The sequence below is a fragment of the Epinephelus moara genome, chromosome 7 (assembly GCF_006386435.1).
Source record: "Epinephelus moara isolate mb chromosome 7, YSFRI_EMoa_1.0, whole genome shotgun sequence".
Taxonomy (NCBI): Eukaryota; Metazoa; Chordata; class Actinopteri; order Perciformes; family Serranidae; genus Epinephelus; species Epinephelus moara.
In genome coordinates, this window is record NC_065512.1 from 12,204,449 (window position 1) to 12,223,621 (window position 19,173).

At 39.9% G+C, this 19,173-nt stretch overlaps 3 protein-coding genes across 4 annotated transcripts in view; 1 reads left to right on the forward strand and 2 right to left on the reverse strand.

Annotated features, from left to right (window-relative positions):
- Positions 1-760: 760 nt before the first annotated feature.
- pdk1 (pyruvate dehydrogenase kinase, isozyme 1) lies at positions 761-11,689 on the reverse strand. Its single transcript, XM_050048281.1, has 11 exons — positions 11,304-11,689; positions 9,363-9,504; positions 9,199-9,270; positions 8,922-9,106; positions 6,889-6,984; positions 6,702-6,779; positions 5,637-5,701; positions 5,452-5,550; positions 5,226-5,336; positions 3,411-3,524; positions 761-3,321 (listed from the first exon to the last, which is right to left on the reverse strand). Exons 1-11 carry the CDS (start codon positions 11,410-11,412, stop codon positions 3,181-3,183), a joined length of 1,212 nt encoding a protein of 403 aa, XP_049904238.1. The 5' UTR covers positions 11,413-11,689; the 3' UTR covers positions 761-3,180.
- Positions 11,690-12,269: 580 nt separating this feature from the next.
- nup62l (nucleoporin 62 like) lies at positions 12,270-14,711 on the forward strand. The gene is made up of 2 exons (XM_050048280.1): positions 12,270-14,162; positions 14,273-14,711. The coding sequence occupies exons 1-2, from the start codon at positions 12,594-12,596 to the stop codon at positions 14,429-14,431; spliced, it is 1,728 nt and encodes a 575-aa protein (XP_049904237.1). The 5' UTR covers positions 12,270-12,593; the 3' UTR covers positions 14,432-14,711.
- Positions 14,712-16,383: 1,672 nt separating this feature from the next.
- itga6a (integrin, alpha 6a) overlaps positions 16,384-19,173 on the reverse strand; it is a 28,127-nt gene continuing 25,337 nt past the window's right edge. The window contains exons 25-26 of one of the 2 annotated variants that reach the window (XM_050049152.1): positions 17,984-18,111; positions 17,098-17,235 (exon numbers count right to left, since the gene is read on the reverse strand). In XM_050049152.1, coding sequence (XP_049905109.1) covers positions 18,004-18,111 — 108 coding nt within the window. In that variant the 3' untranslated portion in view covers positions 17,098-17,235; positions 17,984-18,003. Of the gene's footprint in view, positions 17,236-17,983; positions 18,112-19,173 lie in introns of both variants that reach the window. The other variant, XM_050049151.1, reaches the window with a different exon arrangement.

Consider the following 19,173-nt stretch of genomic DNA (forward strand, 5'->3'; position numbering starts at 1 on the left):
AGCATTATCTTTAACATCGGTTAAAAATATGAGTACACAGCCAAAAAGTGTGTGTATTTAGGGCTGACTAAACAACCCAGCACCAAGCACTATCAAAACCTCTCCAGTAAAACAAGACCTGCATTCAAGCTTTGTTGCGCCTGTATCTAGAGAAAACATGACTATTTGAATAGTTTTGCTTGCAGCCACTGATCATAATCAGGGACTGAAATATTTGCTGCTGTTTTTAATCATTTCCTTTTTTCTGTTTTTGCACTTTGAGCACCCTTCTTTTTGTGCACAGATGTTCTGAATAAACTGACATTTTTGGCATTGATCTCAGCCAGTAAAACCTTTTTGTAGCTGTCCAGCTCAGTCAAATTGGTGTGTGAGTATTTCTTCTGCCGTCCTGTCTTGGTTGTCCACTGTACCAACACACCTAAGATGAACTTTTCTGTTGCCATAAGTAGGCGCAATTTCACAGCAGCCCTAAGCCAATCATCACAAATGTTTGATTTAATGCAACGTGTGATTGACCCACTACTGCAGCAGCTACAACCCACACAGTGCAGTGTATTTGACAGAGTTGTTTGTACAGTTATTAAGTAAATATTCTGATATTTCCTGAACTTTCAAAATGTATTTGTGTGATAATGATTTGAATGGGGAGGAACAATGGCGGCATTTTACGCAACTGAATGCTCCCATGAAAACCAGTGACAGTTTACTTCCATCCACCTTCACTGTCACAGAGATTATTGACACAAATAAGACTCATCTGTCTGTTTGAAATATTTATTTTACACTGAGCATGATCCATACAGCGTAACTGCTTGAGTGTAACATGGAAAATATTATACATAGCTTATTTAATGGGGTGAGTCTCGATAAGACAACCACAGCAACCCAAATGTATTTTACTCTCTTATACTGAAGGTGGTGCAACCCGTGAGAATGCACCTTGTTTCAGATTTGGAGCACCTTATTTGCAGATTAAGTGAAAATTTAAGAAGAAACTGAATATGTTGCCAACCCAATAAAACAAAGCGGCTTACATATTTTTCCTTTAGCAATGTTGTGTTTCAATTATTCAGTTTCCTCATGTTACATAAAGTAAAAAAAGGTGCAAAATGTCCCTTTACAGATGGCAAAACAACACGTTTTTGATCACGCTGTACGCTTGTATGTGTCAAACTGAAAAAGAAATGCCCTCAATGAAAACATTTTAACCAATAAGACTCACCAGCAGAAACTCCCAACAGTAAAAACAAGCAGCGACTAATAGCTGTGTAACAAGTTTTCCTTTTGAAGCAAAGTATCCAACTTCACGCGGAGTGGAGGAAACTCTGCACACTGATGGACTGTAACACTTAAACTTTAAGCAAAAATAAAAGCAGCTAGGCGTTTAAGGAAAAGCTGTAAACCCGTAAAGCAAACCATCAATGCTAACAATACAAACACAGTTCATACTCTAACCATAAAGTGTCTCAGGTTTTGAGATGCTAAGACGTTACATGGAATACTCAACAACAGAAGACATGACGTTACACCTGATTTCATCAGCTGGTTTCAGTTTCGGATATATTGTTATTGTTTTTTATATGTTGGTTGATTATAATAAACTGCACAACAGAAATGCCAAAATATATTTGAGGCCATTTAGGAAGTGATTACATACTGTGGTTTGTCCATCAGACGCTCAGGACGTTGTCACAATTCTTTGATAACCATCCTTAATGACATGATTTAGGTTTTGTTATATGACCTAACATCAATAGTAGTATCAGCTTCAAAAGTGCGACATAGGTTGTGCGTTACTTTCAAGAGCAATGTGGCTTTCCAGAAGACTGGTCCTGGTTACTCCCAGCCACTTCCATTAATCATACCAGTAGGAGTAAGAAGAAAATGTCTTTTTAAAGCAGCTACAAGGAGTTTTTAACTGGTTTTATTACACGGCTTTGTTGAATACTCAACTGAAGAGCAGAGCACGGCTATAGATAACAGACCGTCCTTTTGGAAGCATGTAAATAATAATAATAATAATAATAATAATAATAACAATATAAATAAAAATGTTTTTAAAAAAAATGTTTAAAATGAATACTTTTGAACATTATTGATTTTTTTTTTGCTGTGTAAGCAGCATAATTTGTGGGCTCGTCTGGGTCCTTTTCCCAAAAATGACCTGCTCGCTGTACATTATCCTGTACATGAAACAGTCTCTAATATGCTTGGGTGGTATCAATGCATTACATTATATATGTATATAGAAAGTATGTTTTAATAAAGTCAAAAACACAGTTGCTCCTCTTTTTATTAAACTGATATGGAGATGCTGTATTGAGACAATGTAGTGCAAAGTACACACCACCAGAGGTCAGTGTCTAGGAGTAAAAAAATAAATAGAAAGTTTTACAAATATGAAACCTCCACGGATCCAAAACTCGTAACAGAGAGATTCATAAGTGACCTTGTTTGCCATTGGAGGTGTCCTGTCAACAGTTTTATAATGGTGGTCCATGGAGAATATGCGTTTTGGACTGCAGGGGATTGTTTTGCTGCAATACCGAGAGTGGCCACTCGGAAAACTGGAAGCAAGGCTGAGTTGCGTTCCTGGATGCCTGGTTTACATTTTTACGGGAAAGTTTCGTAGTGAGCAGTTTGTTAGCCAGTTAAAAGGAAGCTAGAGGAGACTTTTCTTTACAGAATTTTAGTTTTGATGTTAAATTTTGTGCTTGTGGCTGATACTGCAGCAGCCATTCATCTTAAATAGCCACACACACCTCATTGCAATGCATACTGCAAACAGCTGTGTTTAAAAAATAAAAATAGTATTCAAGTAAGCTGCGTCTTTCTTTCATTTGCTTCCTAAACAAATGCACGCGTTAGCCCAATCTAGATCTTTACAATCATCGAAGCTCTACTGCTTTTGCCCACAGGGGGCGCCAAACTCCTTGTAGCTGCTTTAACTGAGGGCCGCTGCACTCCAAAATTTTAACAAGCTATTGACCTATATGAAGCATTTGGCACTAAATCTTTGTTCTGTTATTATTTTAACTTTCTGTACAAAGACACCTGGACTGTTTAACTGCCATCACACACACACACACACACACACACACACACACACACACACACAGACACACTCTTTCACAACCACCTCTCTTGCACATGTTGCTACAGGACGGCATCCATTTGGACCTAGAAACTGCGAAATGTCGTCATGTCCTTTGGCTCTTTGCTGGGGACGCACCAGTCGTCGGCCTCGTGGATCGTCTTGTAGTGTTTCCAGGCCGACTTGTTGTACACAGGAAGCCTCTCAATGGACTCAGTGGAGAGAGCCTGACAGGAAGATTGAGAGAATCATGTTTAAACACAGTGTAAAAAAAGCAAGCACACACACGCATAATGTTAATGTTAAACTCAGTCACCCGGATGTAGATGACAGCATCAGTTCCATAACCCTCCAGCGAGTACAGCTTCAGGTCCCCTTGAAAGTAGCGGGCGTACAGTCGTGAGATGGGCAGGCCGTACCCGTAACCAGCCTGGGGGTTTTATAGCAAAGAACAAATAATTTGAGAGTCGTGTATGTCAGAGTTTAGACTGTGAAGTTAGTCTGGCACTGAATGAAACTAATAATACATACACACTGATTATTGGCTGTGTACGTATACCATGAACACGAGGGAAAATTACAGACATGCTTTCATATATTTTTCTCTCTCTTTGAAGCAGTGTTACAATAAGAAGACCATGTGATACAACTGAAAGCTCTGGAAAAAGCCAGCAAGTTTGTCAGTTGTGATTGTTTTTCTGTCACCTGCTCAACATTTAGGTTAAACTTGGAAGAGAAGTCCTTTAAGTGCTGTGGATTAACATCTCAATGACAATGACATGAAGCCTGTCTGATGTGGTCAAAAGCTCTGGAAAAAGCCAGTGTATGGACGCTGAGTTGGGGCTGTTTTACTGTGTAATTGTGCATTCAGTTCAGCGAAGCAAGACTTTGACCATAGACTGTATAAAAGAAGGGGAAGCAGCCACCACGATGTCACCCACTGGTTTGCGGACGACCGCTTTGAAGCCTAGAGTATGGTATTTTGGCCGTCGCCATGTTGTTGTTTTTTGGAGCCAAAAGTGACCATATTGGGAGGATACACGCTGCCACGCCTCCAATTTGACTGAGAGGCTGCTGTGGTAGTGATTTGTTGTCAATCACAAGGTAGCCAAACCCTAAAGCATATCCTGCTTTATTGTCTATTTTACCCTAAATAGGATCATAATTACAAAATGAACATCATGATGTGCTGAGGAAGACTTGAATCTAGTGGTTGAGATCATAAACTCATTAGGAAAATGTTTATTGAGTTAATAAATCAAGTGAGAAGTCGGGTCATTTTCTTTTACCCCTCTATACAATCAAACTTCTTGCAACCAGTGGAGACGCCCCCTGCTGGCCATTAGAAAGAATGCAGTTTAAGGCACCTTCACATAAGTTTCACTTTTAAGACCCTGAGGCTACGTCCACTTCTTTATATAACCTATGATTTTGACTGACTGGAGCTGGGTGAGACGACTGAAATAAACATTACAGTAATGAGAGGCTGGTCTATTATTGACACAGATAGAACGATGTGTCTCCACTTCAGTGAAACTAAAATATACGGCTGCTGCCATCTTGCACTGGTGACCTCATTTGGAGCAAGAGTCAGGCAGTACCAATCTATCCAGTATTGAGTTCTTGCCCATACACCTGTCCAACCAAGCAGCGCCATTCATAATGAGCAAACTGATTGGCGCGCACAGCTGTCAATCATGACGTCAAGCCCCTTTTTATAGCATCAAATAACTAATTAAAACCAAACTCATCAGAATAGCAAACACTTGAACAAACATCAGTGTGACAAGAACAACCTAAAAGGACAGACACCATCTCTGGGAAAAAATTATTTGATCTGTATTCTAATTTTTTTGGAGGAGAGTGGCAAGGTTTATGACCTTAACTGCAGTCAGCCACCAGGGGGCGATTGCAATGTTTTGGCATCACGTTTGGAGACCCATCATGTCGTCGCTCTTTATGTTAAGTTTGTGACATATCATTGTGTAGAGGCTGTATGAAAAATGTAAGGGGAAGTTTTCTGATGGTATCATGTACAACCTGAAAAAGTTAAAAACAAACTCAGAAGAGTGAGCTCACGTCCATCCACATGAATTCACACACTAACTTATCACACATCAGAATCACTGACCAGAGGAGCAGCGCGGGCCCCGTCGAGGCTGGGTCGAGGAGCTGTGGAGTACGTGTAGGTGAACAACCTTTCGATCTTGCGCAGCGGCACGCCTCCTCCACGATCGCAAACCTGGAGAAGAACAAATGGTCTGAACAGTATCCTCATCCAATGACTCAATTTTCAATTTGCACAGGAGTTTACATTGGTGAGAAAAAAAAGACTTGTGAATGCAGCACAGATTTACCTTAACTGTCAGATCTTCGGTTCCCAGAGCGATCTGTGCGTGGATAGGAGGATACTCCATTGCATCGCCATATAACTCCATGGTGGCCCGCATGGCGTTCTGCAACAATGACAGCACATATGACAGTTAAATAAAAGAGAAAGGCAACCAGCTGTCCAATTATGAGTTCGAAAAGCATATCCTACCTTAAAAAGTTCAAACACCATGTGATACAGATGAGACGGGACATAGACCACAGTGATGGGTTTGACTGTCGGGACAAAGAAATGATCAACGATTTAGAATTGATGTCATCAGATATGTTTGAATCAAGCAATTAAGGCCATTTAAAGTGCTTAAAGGGATAGTTCTGATTTTTTAAAGTGGGGTTGTGTGAGGTATTTATCTGTAGTTAGTTTTTAACTACAGTAGATGGTGATTGGCACTCCCCCAGTTTGGAGAAGCAGGCAGAAGTATCACCATGGAAGCTTAGCAATGTACCGCTGTGGATGGGGCAGCAGCAAAATGTATTGTAGCCAACTAAAAAAAATCAATATCAGTTTAAGTGTATGCTATATGTAGAATATTTTCATCACTTTACCCTGCTGTCAGACAGCGATTTACAACAGGAAACTTAGGCCGTTATATCGCTCTCTTCAGAGCCAGACTCCATTGACAAAAACAGAAATTTTACTTCACAGAACACAGGAGCTGCTGGTCTACTCCTGCCTCAGTCAGTGAGTTTGTTTGTGTCATTGTGTGAATTTGATGAACCCAAACTAACCGTTTAAAAATACAAATTCTCACAATAACAACAGCAAACTAACCAATCGAGGCAGCAGGAGACCAGCAGCTCTCATGTTCTGCAAAGTAAAATTACTGCTTTTATCAAAGGAGTTTGGTTGCTTTGAAGAGAGAAATATAACGGCTTCAGTTCCCCAGCAGAAAGGGCTGTCTGACTGCAAGTTAAAGTGGTGAAAATGTACTAAATATAGTCTACACTTAAACTGAAATGGATTTTTTTTAGGTGGCTAAAATCCATTTTGCTGCTGTCCCCATCCACAGCAGTACATTGCTGAGCTTCCATGGTGGTAGTCCTGTCTGCTTCTCCAAACTGGAGGCATGCTGACTGACATCTTCTGTAGGTAATACACTGACTATGCATTAGTACCCTATACAACCCCACTTCAAAAAATCTAATCTATTTATTAAACATAGCCAAGGCACAAAGTGCGACCTAAAAATAAATGTGTAATGTACAAACAAATTACCGCAGAACTCCTCCAGCACCAGCTCAGGAGAATTCATGTAGTACCGGTCACAAAGGTTTCGTGCATTTTCGTAGGCGTCTACAAGGAAGAGATTTGTTTTCAGGAAGAACACAAATGACATTTGAGTACTTGAATGACGACATGTCTGAGCACAGCATTTCCCTAGTAAACATGTTTGCAGTCTCACCTCTGATAACGTCACTGACACGACAGTTGGGATCAATACTGCCGATCTGTTTGGGATGAGCTGGGTTCACCTTCACCTTCCCACCAAAGAGCAGAGCTGGAATAACACACACAGGGATGAAACCATGCATTACATTATAAAGTGTTAATTATTTACATGATAATACACTAGAAACAGACGTGTGGACGAATATTTTTCTCTTGATTCTTAATTAATTTATCAGTTATTTTAAAAGGTATCCTGATCTCTATGAGGCTTTTCCTGGTTTAATATCTTTTAAATGAAATATATAAAATTATGTTGTACCTGAAATAATTTTTTTTCCAGTGATTTTTTTTGTTTCGTAGATCGTTTTGCTTTTTCTTAACTGGAAACCCAAAATTCTAACACACAACAAACTTTTTTTTCTCTGAGACCTGCCACTAGAAAAATATTGGGAAAAATAAAAATCTTATTTGACTTTGAAGTGATCTTTTATTTATATGTTAATTTTGTCTGGTGATTTTTGTTTTATTCCCCTCAGTATTAGGACATACAGAATGGACAATAGCTTATAGCTGAGTGGAAGATTTCTCCCTCCTTTAAAATACCCTGGTTTTCCATTAATCAGAGTCAAGGATCATAACGACCTTCGTGATCATAAAGGACAATCATGGACATAAAGTATACTATGCAGGATCGTTGATTACTGTTTGTTAACACGCCAAAGAAAGTGAAAGTAAAAACCGACCCCAGAGTCACTCTTGTTTTGCATTTCGTCTCGCTATATTTGCATTTTTACAGCACTGTGTTTGTTGGACGTCTGCTGCTTACGGTCTGGCACCTGATTGCTACCTTTTGATAAAGCCCTGAGGGTGTACACATCCATAAACGACCAGAACACAGAAAATAAGAAAACACAGTTAGAGGGCAGAGTCTCTGCAGATAAATACACCGCCACACACTTCTAATGGGTCATATGTAATGATTTAGAGATAACTTATGTATAAGTCTATACATTAATGATAATACCTTCTTTTTTTTTTAGGAAAATCCTGCACAGTATATCTTTAATGCTGTTTGTAAATATTGGATCAAAGTTGAGATCATGAGCATTTTTTATCTACATGATGTTTAAGGTTTAATTTTTATATCACAGTCTTGTGTCAGACTTTTCATAATGACCGAGCACACTCACTTTTTCTTTATTTTATTCTTTCTTTCTCCTAATCTAATCATAATTATATTATATTCATATACCATAATAATAATATCATAATATCAAAATATTTTTTGTGCCAATATATATTTTATTTTTAATATCAGTGACAATATATATTTTATTTTTAATATTTTTTATATTTATATTTTTTTTATAAGTACTAGTGTTAAACACTGTAGCAAAATGCACATTCTATTTTTTATTTTAATGTAGATTTTCATTTTTATTCTATTTTAATTTAATTTAAGTTATTTAATTTAATTTAATTTATTGCTTTATTTTTACATACTTCTATTTCATACTCTTATATTCTTACTTCTTATAACACTCTATTCTTTACATCGGAGCCAATGTTATGAATCATAATTTCCCCTCGGGCATCAATAAAGTATTTCTGATTTTGACTCTGACAATGTTTTGTTTCATTTTATCACTATGCTCTTACATTGATCCTTTGTCCTCATTGTGTTTTCTGCCAGGCACACATCAGGAACTGTGTCTCTTTTAAACATAACTTTATTTTAATAACAATAATATTAATAATAACATTCAGGTCTTGGCAGGTTGACTATCACTTTGCCCTCTAATGTCTCACACTTGTATAAACAATTGACTCATTCAAAGATGTAGATACGGGGCAAGTCTGGGTCTGGTGATTCCTGTTTCACTGTGGCAATGACTGTTAATGGAGCAACTTCACTCTCTGTAACACATCTACACTGTAGTCGAGGGCATTGATTTCCAAACAAGTACAACTATTGTTTACACGTTCTATTACACATGACTGACAAAAGGAGATCATCTTGTGTTACACAGAACAGAATCTACTCACTGTGCTGGTTGAGCAACATCCTGATGGATATCCTGCTCATGTAGAAACGATCGAGGAAATACTGAACATTTTGGCTGACGACTGGGTCGGTGCCGTACGCCTCCTTGTACTCCACAACTCCCTGAGCCATAGTGGGGATGACATCATTGTGCCGATTTCTGATCTTTATTACCGCATCTGTGAAACTAAGAAAAGACATTACAGTTATGTTAATGTATGAAAAATAAACCACAGGACTACATCATCATAAACAGAAGTGTTCGTTTAATTTACTTACTCATATGTGACTTTCTCATCATCTGCATTTTTGTCTCTGAATTCGAGAATGTCCTGAAAACTCTGCATGTACCTGCACATGGAAATAAATCATTACTATCTATTTACATTCACTACAAATCACATCAGTATCATTTAAAGGCGATAAATACATAAGCTGCGTACCAGCTCTGGACCAGCCGCACTGATGGAGTCCTCAGTAAGTTGTCTGGCAACAAGTTGATCTCTTTCATGATGTTCGCCAACCTTACAGGTAACTCTTGTCTGAGGAAGGCGAAGGATGTTTTCTCACATGCATTTTCTGAGCCTGAAGAGTGTAAAAAAAATGTCAGAATTCTCATGTTAGTATTTTAAAAAATTGTATGGGAGGCAAAATTTGTCACAAGAATGATTTTTCATTGATGCTCCATTGATTGAAGCTAAAAACTGCCATTCTTCCATTTTTTTATTGCAATTATATCAAGATCAAGAGTTCATTATTTTGTTATCTTGAGAAAATGAGCTGTGTTATCTTGTGATAACAAGTTTATTATTCAGTTATATCTAGAGAACAAGCTTTGTTATCTTGTAATAAAGAGATAGTTATTTTGTTATATCAAGAAAATGAGATTCATTGTCTCGTGACAAAGATAAAATTCACCTGTTATAACAAAAAAACAAAGGGTTGTTTTAATTCATTATCTCGCCATAAGAAAGCTCATTTTTTGAGATAATGAAATACTTCATGTGTGACCTTGACATAATGCACTGAAAAAATAATTGGAAGTGCAACCCTTCTTGGCCCCCGTAGATATGACAATGTACAGTATAAATCTGTCTGGCATAATTTTACTACACAGTTCATACTGTCACAGCTATCATTTGGTCATTGAGAGCAATGCTGCACATTAATGAGCCAGACTTCTTTTTGCCAATACTGCATTTTTAAAAATTATTTTAGCATTCATGTTACTTTATTTGTTGGGTACCTAATTTGCTGGATTAGTCAAAAACAGACGTTCCAATTAGGTTATTTTATCCATAAAAAGTTTCTAAATCACGTTTTCCAATAAGTTTATTCCATCATGACATGCAATCTTAGGTGCTATATCGTAGGCAACTGGACTTGCTTGAGTTTCTTGAGGACGTTTCACCTCTCATCCAAGAGGCTTCTTCAGTTCAAAGTCTAAGCCTCTTGGATGAGAGGTGAAACGTCTTCAAGAAACTCAAATATTCCAGTGGCCTACGATGTAGCATTTAAGATTACCATGACCTGGATGACTGAGAATCATCACCAGAACCATGACATGCAATATATCAGTCTTCTGATATAAAACACATGTATCTTAAGAAAAGACTTTATCCACATCCTCCACCCATAGCTGCCACCAAGGCTACATTACAACTGCCTAAAATGCACAACAGCCCCTGACCCTCAGGCCTACGTGTTTCGCTGTAGTAACCGGTCTGTGGTCCTCTGATAAATTGCTTATTTGTTAAGTACAATGCACCACTACATACAACATAAACAGATATGACAAGGGCCTTGAGTGGCTCCTGTTTTTTACCTGCTTTTGACTGCCTGTCTTGCTGATATGCTCTCATGTGTGTGCACACTCCTTGGTGCAATTTGTGCTCCGCAAAACTAACAAACCACAGCAAACATGGGGTGTGCGTTTTTCCAGTTCAATGAATGGGAGCACACAGCTCATTTTACACCCAGTAAACACTGGTGGTTTGACTCATCCCTGGTTTCCACAGCTAGGATGCTCTTTATCCTTTTCTTATTAGGAGAAAAAGTGCCATTTTCAAATGGCAAGTTAAACCTTGATGCCTGTTTGACACTTATTATCTTATCTGACAGACAAGACATTTGGTTTCAAACAACCTTGGGAGTCTGGACTCCTCCAGGGGTCACTGGGTGAATATATATGGGGTTGCCAGATGATTATCAGGGTAGAGGGGGAAACTATGAATTAAACAATGTCAAAAAGGAAACTGATTATTAACTTAAGTGCTCACAACTTACTGATATGCAACCTGAGAAGAGCAAGCAGTCACAAGCCTTAAATGCTCCATATGTAGGCACAGAGACACTAAGTGTTTGTAGTGTATGTGCTCTCTTACCAAAATCCAGAAACTGTTTCATTGACAGAGGAGAGGGAGAAAACTTGGAGTAGTAGTCGATGTCCTTTGTTATGGACACGCTGCTCCTCAGAACCCTTAAAATCCTCATTGTGGCACGCAGTAAGTTATTATCCTTAGCTAATCTATGTTGACATTAGCTTCCAAGCTAACTTCAGTAGCCCACAGACACACTCGTGAAATTAACGTCCTCTTATTGAATCATTTAGTGAAATGTCAGCATCCATAGTCCCCGCTACAATATTTCTAAATCGCCATTTACTTTAATTGATACAAGTTGACTGACAAAAGTATCAACATGGCAAGGAGGCTATGCGGGTACTCCGTGTACAACCAGTGGACAGCTAGCTAACCCAAAGAGTCGTAACTAAGTCAAGAGAATAACCGTAGTACCTTTAGACCTCATATTTTAAAACTTTATTGAGCAGATATGCTATGATAAAAAAGGACTGTGTACAATCTTTAAGGAAAACAGTAAGCATGAAAATTATTTCAGAGAAATTAAGAACGAAAAATTTGTAAGTACCTCGTTTTTAACATTTCTAGTCATTTGATTTACGTTTGTCTGTAACTTTTCTAACATGTCACGGTTATCGACATTTTATTTGGCATCAGTGGTGAGTCACTTTATCCGATAGCTATGTTAAACAACGTTATTTTATGGGCGCCTGTGAAAAGAGTCTCTTATTTCTTCTTTTTGAGTCGGCACACAGCTTGTATCGTATTCCACACATAGTTACCATCTTGTACACTCAGTACTCTTTGGAAAAGTGTGCGTTCCCGGAGGCTTGTTTTTCAGGCAGCAAGCCTGACCAATCAGATTTCAGCTTGGGTCTGATCAGGATTCTGATTGGATATTATGTCTGTCAATCTTACCAAGAGAGGCGGGATTGGTGCTCTAGCAGACAAAACTCATCGTAGACGTCACTTGTGTTTGGGTCCTAACTGTCGTCATTTCCTTTAGTTAACTACAGAAATGCCTGCTGGAAGAAGTGCGAGGCAGCGGGCCACGTTTTTATGACGATGTTTTGTTAATTTTGAGTCGCTGACTGGATCAAAGTGACGTTAACAAACCTGTGATTGACTTTACTAACCGCTAACGTTTAGAAAGTCATCGCGGAGGAGTAACAGTTTCCTGGGTTTACGTTACGACGGTTGAAGTAGCTCGTGTTTGTGACCCGCCAAAAGCGACAGTTCAGCGAGGAAGTGACCATTTTGTGAGTTAGCTGGTTTCTATAACGTTATATTTAAGTTAACCTGCTGCAAACGAAAATGAGTGGCGGATTTAACTTCGGGCAAGCCTCCACGGGTTTCGCTTTTGGAGCTCAGAAGCCTCCAACCGCTGCCCCCGTTACAGGCTTCGGGATGACAAGCTCCACACCGGCAGCTCCCGGAGGTGGTTTCTCTTTCGGCACTTCCACTCAGCCCACCGCCAACCCCACCAACTCTTTCAGCTTTGGCACCCAAGCAAAGACGACAGCAGCAGGTGGAGGCTTCTCCTTTGGGGCCCCCACCGCCTCATTTGGCCTGAGTGCTCCTCAAACCACAGTAGCAGCAGCAGTAGTAGCACCAGCAGGGTTGACTTTAGGCTCCGCATCAGCTCCAGCTGCGGGGTCAGGGTTCACCCTGGGCACGGGTTTGGTTGCACAGACCACAACTTCCGCCCCAGCAGGCGGGGGTTTCACCTTTGGGACTCCTCAAGCTCAACCTCAACCCCAACCTGCATCTCAACCCCAACCTGCAGCACCATCCACAGCCGCGGTAACAGCAACTACAGGAGCAGGTGGCCTCTCATTCGGGGGGTTCAGCTTTGGAGCAACCAAGGTCCAGGCGACCACTGCTTCAGCCCCTGCTGCAGCCACCACTGCTGCCCCAGGTGGAGGCTTCAGCTTTGGCACCAGTGCTCCATCCAACCTCACCTTGGGCACCCAGCCCCAGCCAGCCTCCACTGCTGCAGCCACAACAGGTGCAGGTGGGGGGTTTACCTTTGGGATTAAACCCTCATCAACCCCAGCACCTCCTGCATCGACCCAGGCAGCCTCAGCTCCAGGGCCGTCTCTCTTTGCTTCACCCATCACTACAGCTGCTGCCGCTGCTGCTGCTGCTGCTGCTGCTGCCCCTGCTACTACTGCAGCAGCAGCTACAGGTTTTATTTTGGGTGCAGCTCCAACTTTAGCAGCAAGCACTGCCGCTGCAACAACCGCAGCAGCTGGTGGAGGTCTGGCTTTTATGCTCAAACCTCTGGGGGCAGCTACCATCACCTCCACCTCTGCCCCTGCCTCTACTGCCACTGCAGCTGCCACAACGGGTGCCGCTACAGCCTTTACACTGGGGCTCAAACCTTCATCTGGCGCAAGTGCAACAATAGCTACCACAGCCACAACGCTCACTACGACCACGGCTCCTCCAGTGATGACCTACGCCCAGCTAGAGGGGCTCATTAACAAGTGGAGTCTTGAGCTTGAAGACCAAGAGAGACATTTCTTACAGCAGGCTACACAGGTGAACGCATGGGATCGCATGCTGGTGGAGAACGGTGAGAAGATCACAGCCCTGCATAAAGAGATGGAGAAGGTGAAGCTGGACCAGAGAAGGCTAAACCAGGAGCTGGACTTCATCCTGTCCCAGCAGAAGGAGCTGGAGGACTTACTCTGCCCGCTCGAGGAGTCAGTGAAGGAGCAAAGTGGAACCATCTACATGCAGAACGCGGACGAGGAACGTGAAAGAACGTACAAGCTTGCTGAGAACGTGGATGCACAGCTGAAGAGGATGTCGCAGGACCTGAAGGAGATCATTGAGCACCTGAACACATCCAGTGGCCCAGCAGATACCAGTGACCCAGTAAGATGAGACCTAATTCAAGTTAAACCTTTTTGACAGTATTTTGATGCTGTGGCGTTTATTGTTGCAAACTAAATTAACTTCTGTGTCTTTGTTTTTCTCTCCCTCAGCTTCAGCAGATCTGTAAAATTCTCAACACCCACATGGATTCACTTCAGTGGATCGATCAGAACTCGGTTCTTCTGCAGAGGAGAGTGGAGGAAGTGTCCAAACTGTGCGACAACCAGCGCAAGGAGCAGGAGAAAACCTTTCGTTTAACATTTGACTGATCTGGAATTAAAATGTTGACGTGTATATTTGCATAATGATATTTTTTTCGGTAGTCCTAAAGAGGGAAGTCTTTTTAGGGGTGGAGAGGCAACCAAAATATTCATTAACTCCTCTTTACTTTCTTTTTTCCCGCCAGCTGTTTTGAATCGTTTGGTTGCATAAAGATTGATATTTTCATTGTAATAGCTTTTTATATAGAGAAGTGAAAATGATCATCTGTTTCCATGTAAATGCAATGCTTGTTCTAAATAGTAAGATTGAATAAATATCTGGATTAAGGCTCTGGTTATAATTTATCGCCATTTATTACTGTGGCAGTGTTTTTGTTGAAGAGGTGCCTTTGTGCACATGTCCAGTGTCACGGTAACATATGAATTATATCAAAGATATGATATATCTTTAAAAGAAGTCCAGATGGAATTGTGTTTTGCTTAGACCCAAAACAATTGCGTAGTCGACTGATTAATTGTTTAAAGGTATACTATGCAGGATTGTTGGTTACTGTTTGTGAACACGCTCGCCAGTTAAAGTGAAAACTAACAAAAGATTCATTCTTGGTTAGTGTTTCGCCTTGCTATATTTGTTTTTGGTTTTTGGTGCTTTGGGATGTCTGCTGCTTACAGTCTGGCACCTGGTTGCTACCTTTTTATAAAGCCTCATCCTGAACACAGAAAATAAGAACAAAAGAAGAAAATACAGGCAGAGGGCAGAGTCTCCAAATAATTACACCACCACACACTTGTAGTGGGTCATAAGTGATCATTGAGAGGGATTACTTCTGTATCAATCTAGACATTGATTTTCTGGAAAATCCTGCATAGTGTATCTTCTAGTCTTTTTTTTCCTTCTAGCAAAACAGCCAAACATTTCTGCGTTCCAGCTTCTCAGTTATGAGGATTTGATTTTCTTTGATAGCAAACTGAACATCTTTGGGTTGTGACTATTAGTCAAACAAAAAAAATCAAGATATCAAATTGGGATTTAGGCAGTTATATTGGGGACTTTGTCCATCTTGTAAAGCTTATAGACCCAACACTATTGATTGTAAACCTAATCAGCACTTAAAAGCGGAACACCACCTGAATTAAGAAATCCAGTGTGTTATGTCCACGGCCTGTGAATGTTCAATTCAGATTTGTGAACATGAGGTACTCTCTCTAAACTACCTAAACTAGTTTTATTTTATTGTAGCACTGTCAGTTCTGAAACAGAAAATGTTCCCATATCCTCAGCACATTCCCCTGGCTGCTCTCTGTGTCATCTAGAACAGTGGTTTTCAAACTTTTTAACATGTTATCACTCTTATCATGACATAAATGCTTGTTTTTATTTACTGATATCAAACAACAATTGACAACCAACTATTGCTAATGAGATATTTGTTAACAAAATGATTCAAGAATTCATTTTAAACTATTTACAATTACATCAAAGCACTAATAGCACATCTATTTAAATGGAAATGTAAGATAATGTGATGTGTCTCACGCTTACTATTCCCACACATGAATGGTGACACACAGGTTCCCTGTAAAGGTTTATTTTAATTAAACTAAATTTTTTAAGGTAAGGTTTGCCTCTTTATTTGGGAATGCATGTGCATAACATACTGATACAGTTAATTAAAAATTAATTCATAACTTTTTCTGTAGGCCCAGTTTAAAATTGCAAAATTATGTTTGGTTATCACAAAATCCCACAGCACACCATTTGAGAAACACTGATCTATATTTGATGACATCACAAATATGACTTTAATCACTCTAGATTTTGGATTTGGGAGAGGGTTGAAGTTAACTCATCGAATTTCCATGCTAAGTTAGATCACAGGAATAACGTATGAAATTTGAAAATGGGCAGAGTTCCCCTCCAATGGAGAATAATCATTAGTTTCAGCCCTACTTTTATGTAGGATTATACTTCTAACTGTAATGAAATTCCACAGTAGCAGTCACTTCTTAAGCATTTTATTATACTTCACAACAAGTAAGACATTCACTTTGATTAAAATCTATAAAACACATTGGATCTTCCCTTTGGATTCCTCACATGTAACAAAAAGTCTGACTTCAGTGATGACCTACAGTACAGTGGATGCTACCTGAATGCCACAGCAGTGAGAAGACGTGAAGAAAGAAGTGGTCGTATGTACACCTTAAATTACTGTGAAATGATACTGTGACTAAATGTCATTCCACAAAATACAGAAGCATTTTTGTCATTGAAACTAGACATGTAAAACATCCAAAAATAAAGGTATACAGATTCACATTCATGTGACACTGAGCTAGCTGTACCTTCTTTGCATAGACTTTCAGCTTTAGGTGAGACAGTACAAAACCATAGTAAACTTTGCCCTTTGTCAATCAGCTCCAGGACACACATGACAGAGAAAAACCTCTTTGGCTGCATGAAATTATTTTTTATCAAAAAATAAATATACAGTGTGCAGAAGTATTTAAATATATACAAAACTTACAAGAAACATTTCATCATCTATACAGTGTACAAATTCAAATACATGAAGCGAGCTAATTCCTGAAAAGGAGAATTGCTGATGATGAAGACAAAGTTCAGTGTGATTGTGGAGACTGTTTTTAAAAAATCAGGTTAAACCTGTTCACAAAAATCATTTGAGTCACGAGTAACTTTCATCATCGATCCAAGTCGTCATCCACTGCTTCTTTTCAAAAGGATCAAGTTTGACTTTTCCATCTTTATAATCAGGAGTTTCCTTTCGTATCCGCACGGCGTGGTAACGAGGGACGCTGTCGTCTTGTTTGGTGCGTTTGAAGAATCCACACTGGGGAGGGAGATTTCAAAAACATAATGCATTATTAAAAAATTATAAATATTAGAAATATGCATGAATGCACACTGTGAACAAGAGGAGAGATGCGCAAGGATGTTAAGCATGCTTTGTAGTTTTAAAGGTCCAGTGTGCAGGATTTGGTGACATCTAGTGGTGAGGTTGCAGAACTGAAACTTATTCTGTTAGCCAAGTGTGTAGGAGGACAAAAGTGGCCAGTGCAAAAACATGACTGGCACTATCTAGAGTCAGTGTTTGGTTTGTTTGTTCTGGGCTACCGTAGTAACAACATGGCAGACAGCATGGAAGAGGACCCACATGTAGATATAATAGGCTCATTTTAAGGTAATAAAAACATATCAGTTCCATTCAGGTGATTATACACTAATGAAAACTTAGTTATATTCCATTTCTGCCCATAGATGTCCCTAAATCTTACACACTGAACCTTTAACTGGACATGTCAAACAGCCAAGCAGTAAAAGTGATGTCAGCCAAAAGCACCTGCAGAGCAGAACGATTGAAAAGGAAAAGATTAAGCCTGTTGGTACGAAGATGCATTAATTTCTTGGCAAAATTCAGACACATAATGTACATCAGAAACCTTGTGTTAATTCAGTATTAACATTAATATGTACATTATGTGTCTGAATTTTTCTGCATGAAGTCAGCTGGTGCGGCTGGAAAGTGAGCTCATTAGTGGCGGCAGTAGTCACACTCCATGCCGGCTGCTTGTTTTTACCCCTGTTCAGAGAGTATAAATCAGGCCTCAGCAGAGAGTTTGTCTTTGTCAGAGGGCTGAACATGGATCTCTGCCTTGTGATACGCAGCATCGTACTGGTCTTTTGTTGCCCTCTTGAAGAAACCACACTGAGGGAGAGGCAAGGTTGATGAAGTGTTAGTTAGTATGATGTCTTCCAACAAAATACCAGAGAAAACACACTTTATAAACCCGACACTTTATCTAGAGAGTCAAGTGCTGATGCTCCAGTGTCACCTGACAAAAGCTAAATCTTACTTCTTTATTTGGAGAACATCTACAGAATATTATAACCCCTAAGATAAGCAGCTGAATGAATAAATGAATTCTTTAGACTAGAGACCTTGCATATCAGGAACAAAGCATTTGCTTGGTTAGTTACCTTTTTAGTTTGTTCTGACAACATATCATATTACAGAGAATATAATGTAAAATCACAAATACAACTGCAATTGTTCACATTAAAATTGGGGTAGGCAGTTTCATTTTAGTGTCAGTGTGCAAAAATCCGACAATTAACTTTGAGCATATTGTAATTCAAGTGGCCTGAGAGAAAACTAGACTTCTGCAACTCCGCTTGGCTCTGGCTTCAGAAAAATCTCACTCGTGAGTTGTGACAGGAGAAATTGGCCAATCACAGATCATTTCAGAGAGGGGGGTGTTCTAATTGGCTGTTCTTCAAATGCAGTTGCATGCACACATCCCTTAGGTGAAAGCCTGATTCAATGGTGGAGAATCCTGTGGAGAAAGTTGCTATTTCAACATTGGCAACAACAACTGCCTACACTGCAAAGCAACCCAAAAAGGAAGACAGACTTATCATGAAGAGAGTCTGACAATAAACCAAATAAAACGTGTCAGTATCTGCAAAGTGTTTCGGAGACAGAGACAAAATGTTCCTAATAGTTTATCCTCACTCTACACCGCTATACACCACCTCACTGTAAGGAGAGCGGGCAGTTGCTGAATGGGGGTCCATCCCCCAGCTGAATCCAGCCAGCACAAATCCAGCTCTGGGAGACCAGACAACTCCAACTCCCCGCCATATCAGCTAACGGGTTAGACCTGCCGCTGACCACCAGCCTGCCGTAACACCCAGCACTGGGAGATTTGCGCTGGCCAAATTTGAGCTGCTACAGCCTCCGACTGAGGGTCTGTCTCTTGAGTTGCTG

Excerpts from the sequence above, each read along its gene's own strand:
- nup62l (XM_050048280.1), top strand. The coding sequence starts at position 12,594 with ATGAGTGGCGGATTTAACTTCGGGCAAGCCTCCACGGGTTTCGCTTTT. Across the intron at positions 14,163-14,272 it reads CAGCAGATACCAGTGACCCA|CTTCAGCAGATCTGTAAAAT; the intron begins GTAAGATGAGAC and ends TCTCTCCCTCAG.
- pdk1 (XM_050048281.1), bottom strand. The coding sequence starts at position 11,412 with ATGAGGATTTTAAGGGTTCTGAGGAGCAGCGTGTCCATAACAAAGGAC. Across the intron at positions 6,780-6,888 it reads TGTCAGTGACGTTATCAGAG|ACGCCTACGAAAATGCACGA; the intron begins GTGAGACTGCAA and ends TCTTCCTTGTAG. Across the intron at positions 3,525-5,225 it reads GGGCCCGCGCTGCTCCTCTG|GCTGGTTACGGGTACGGCCT; the intron begins GTCAGTGATTCT and ends TAAAACCCCCAG.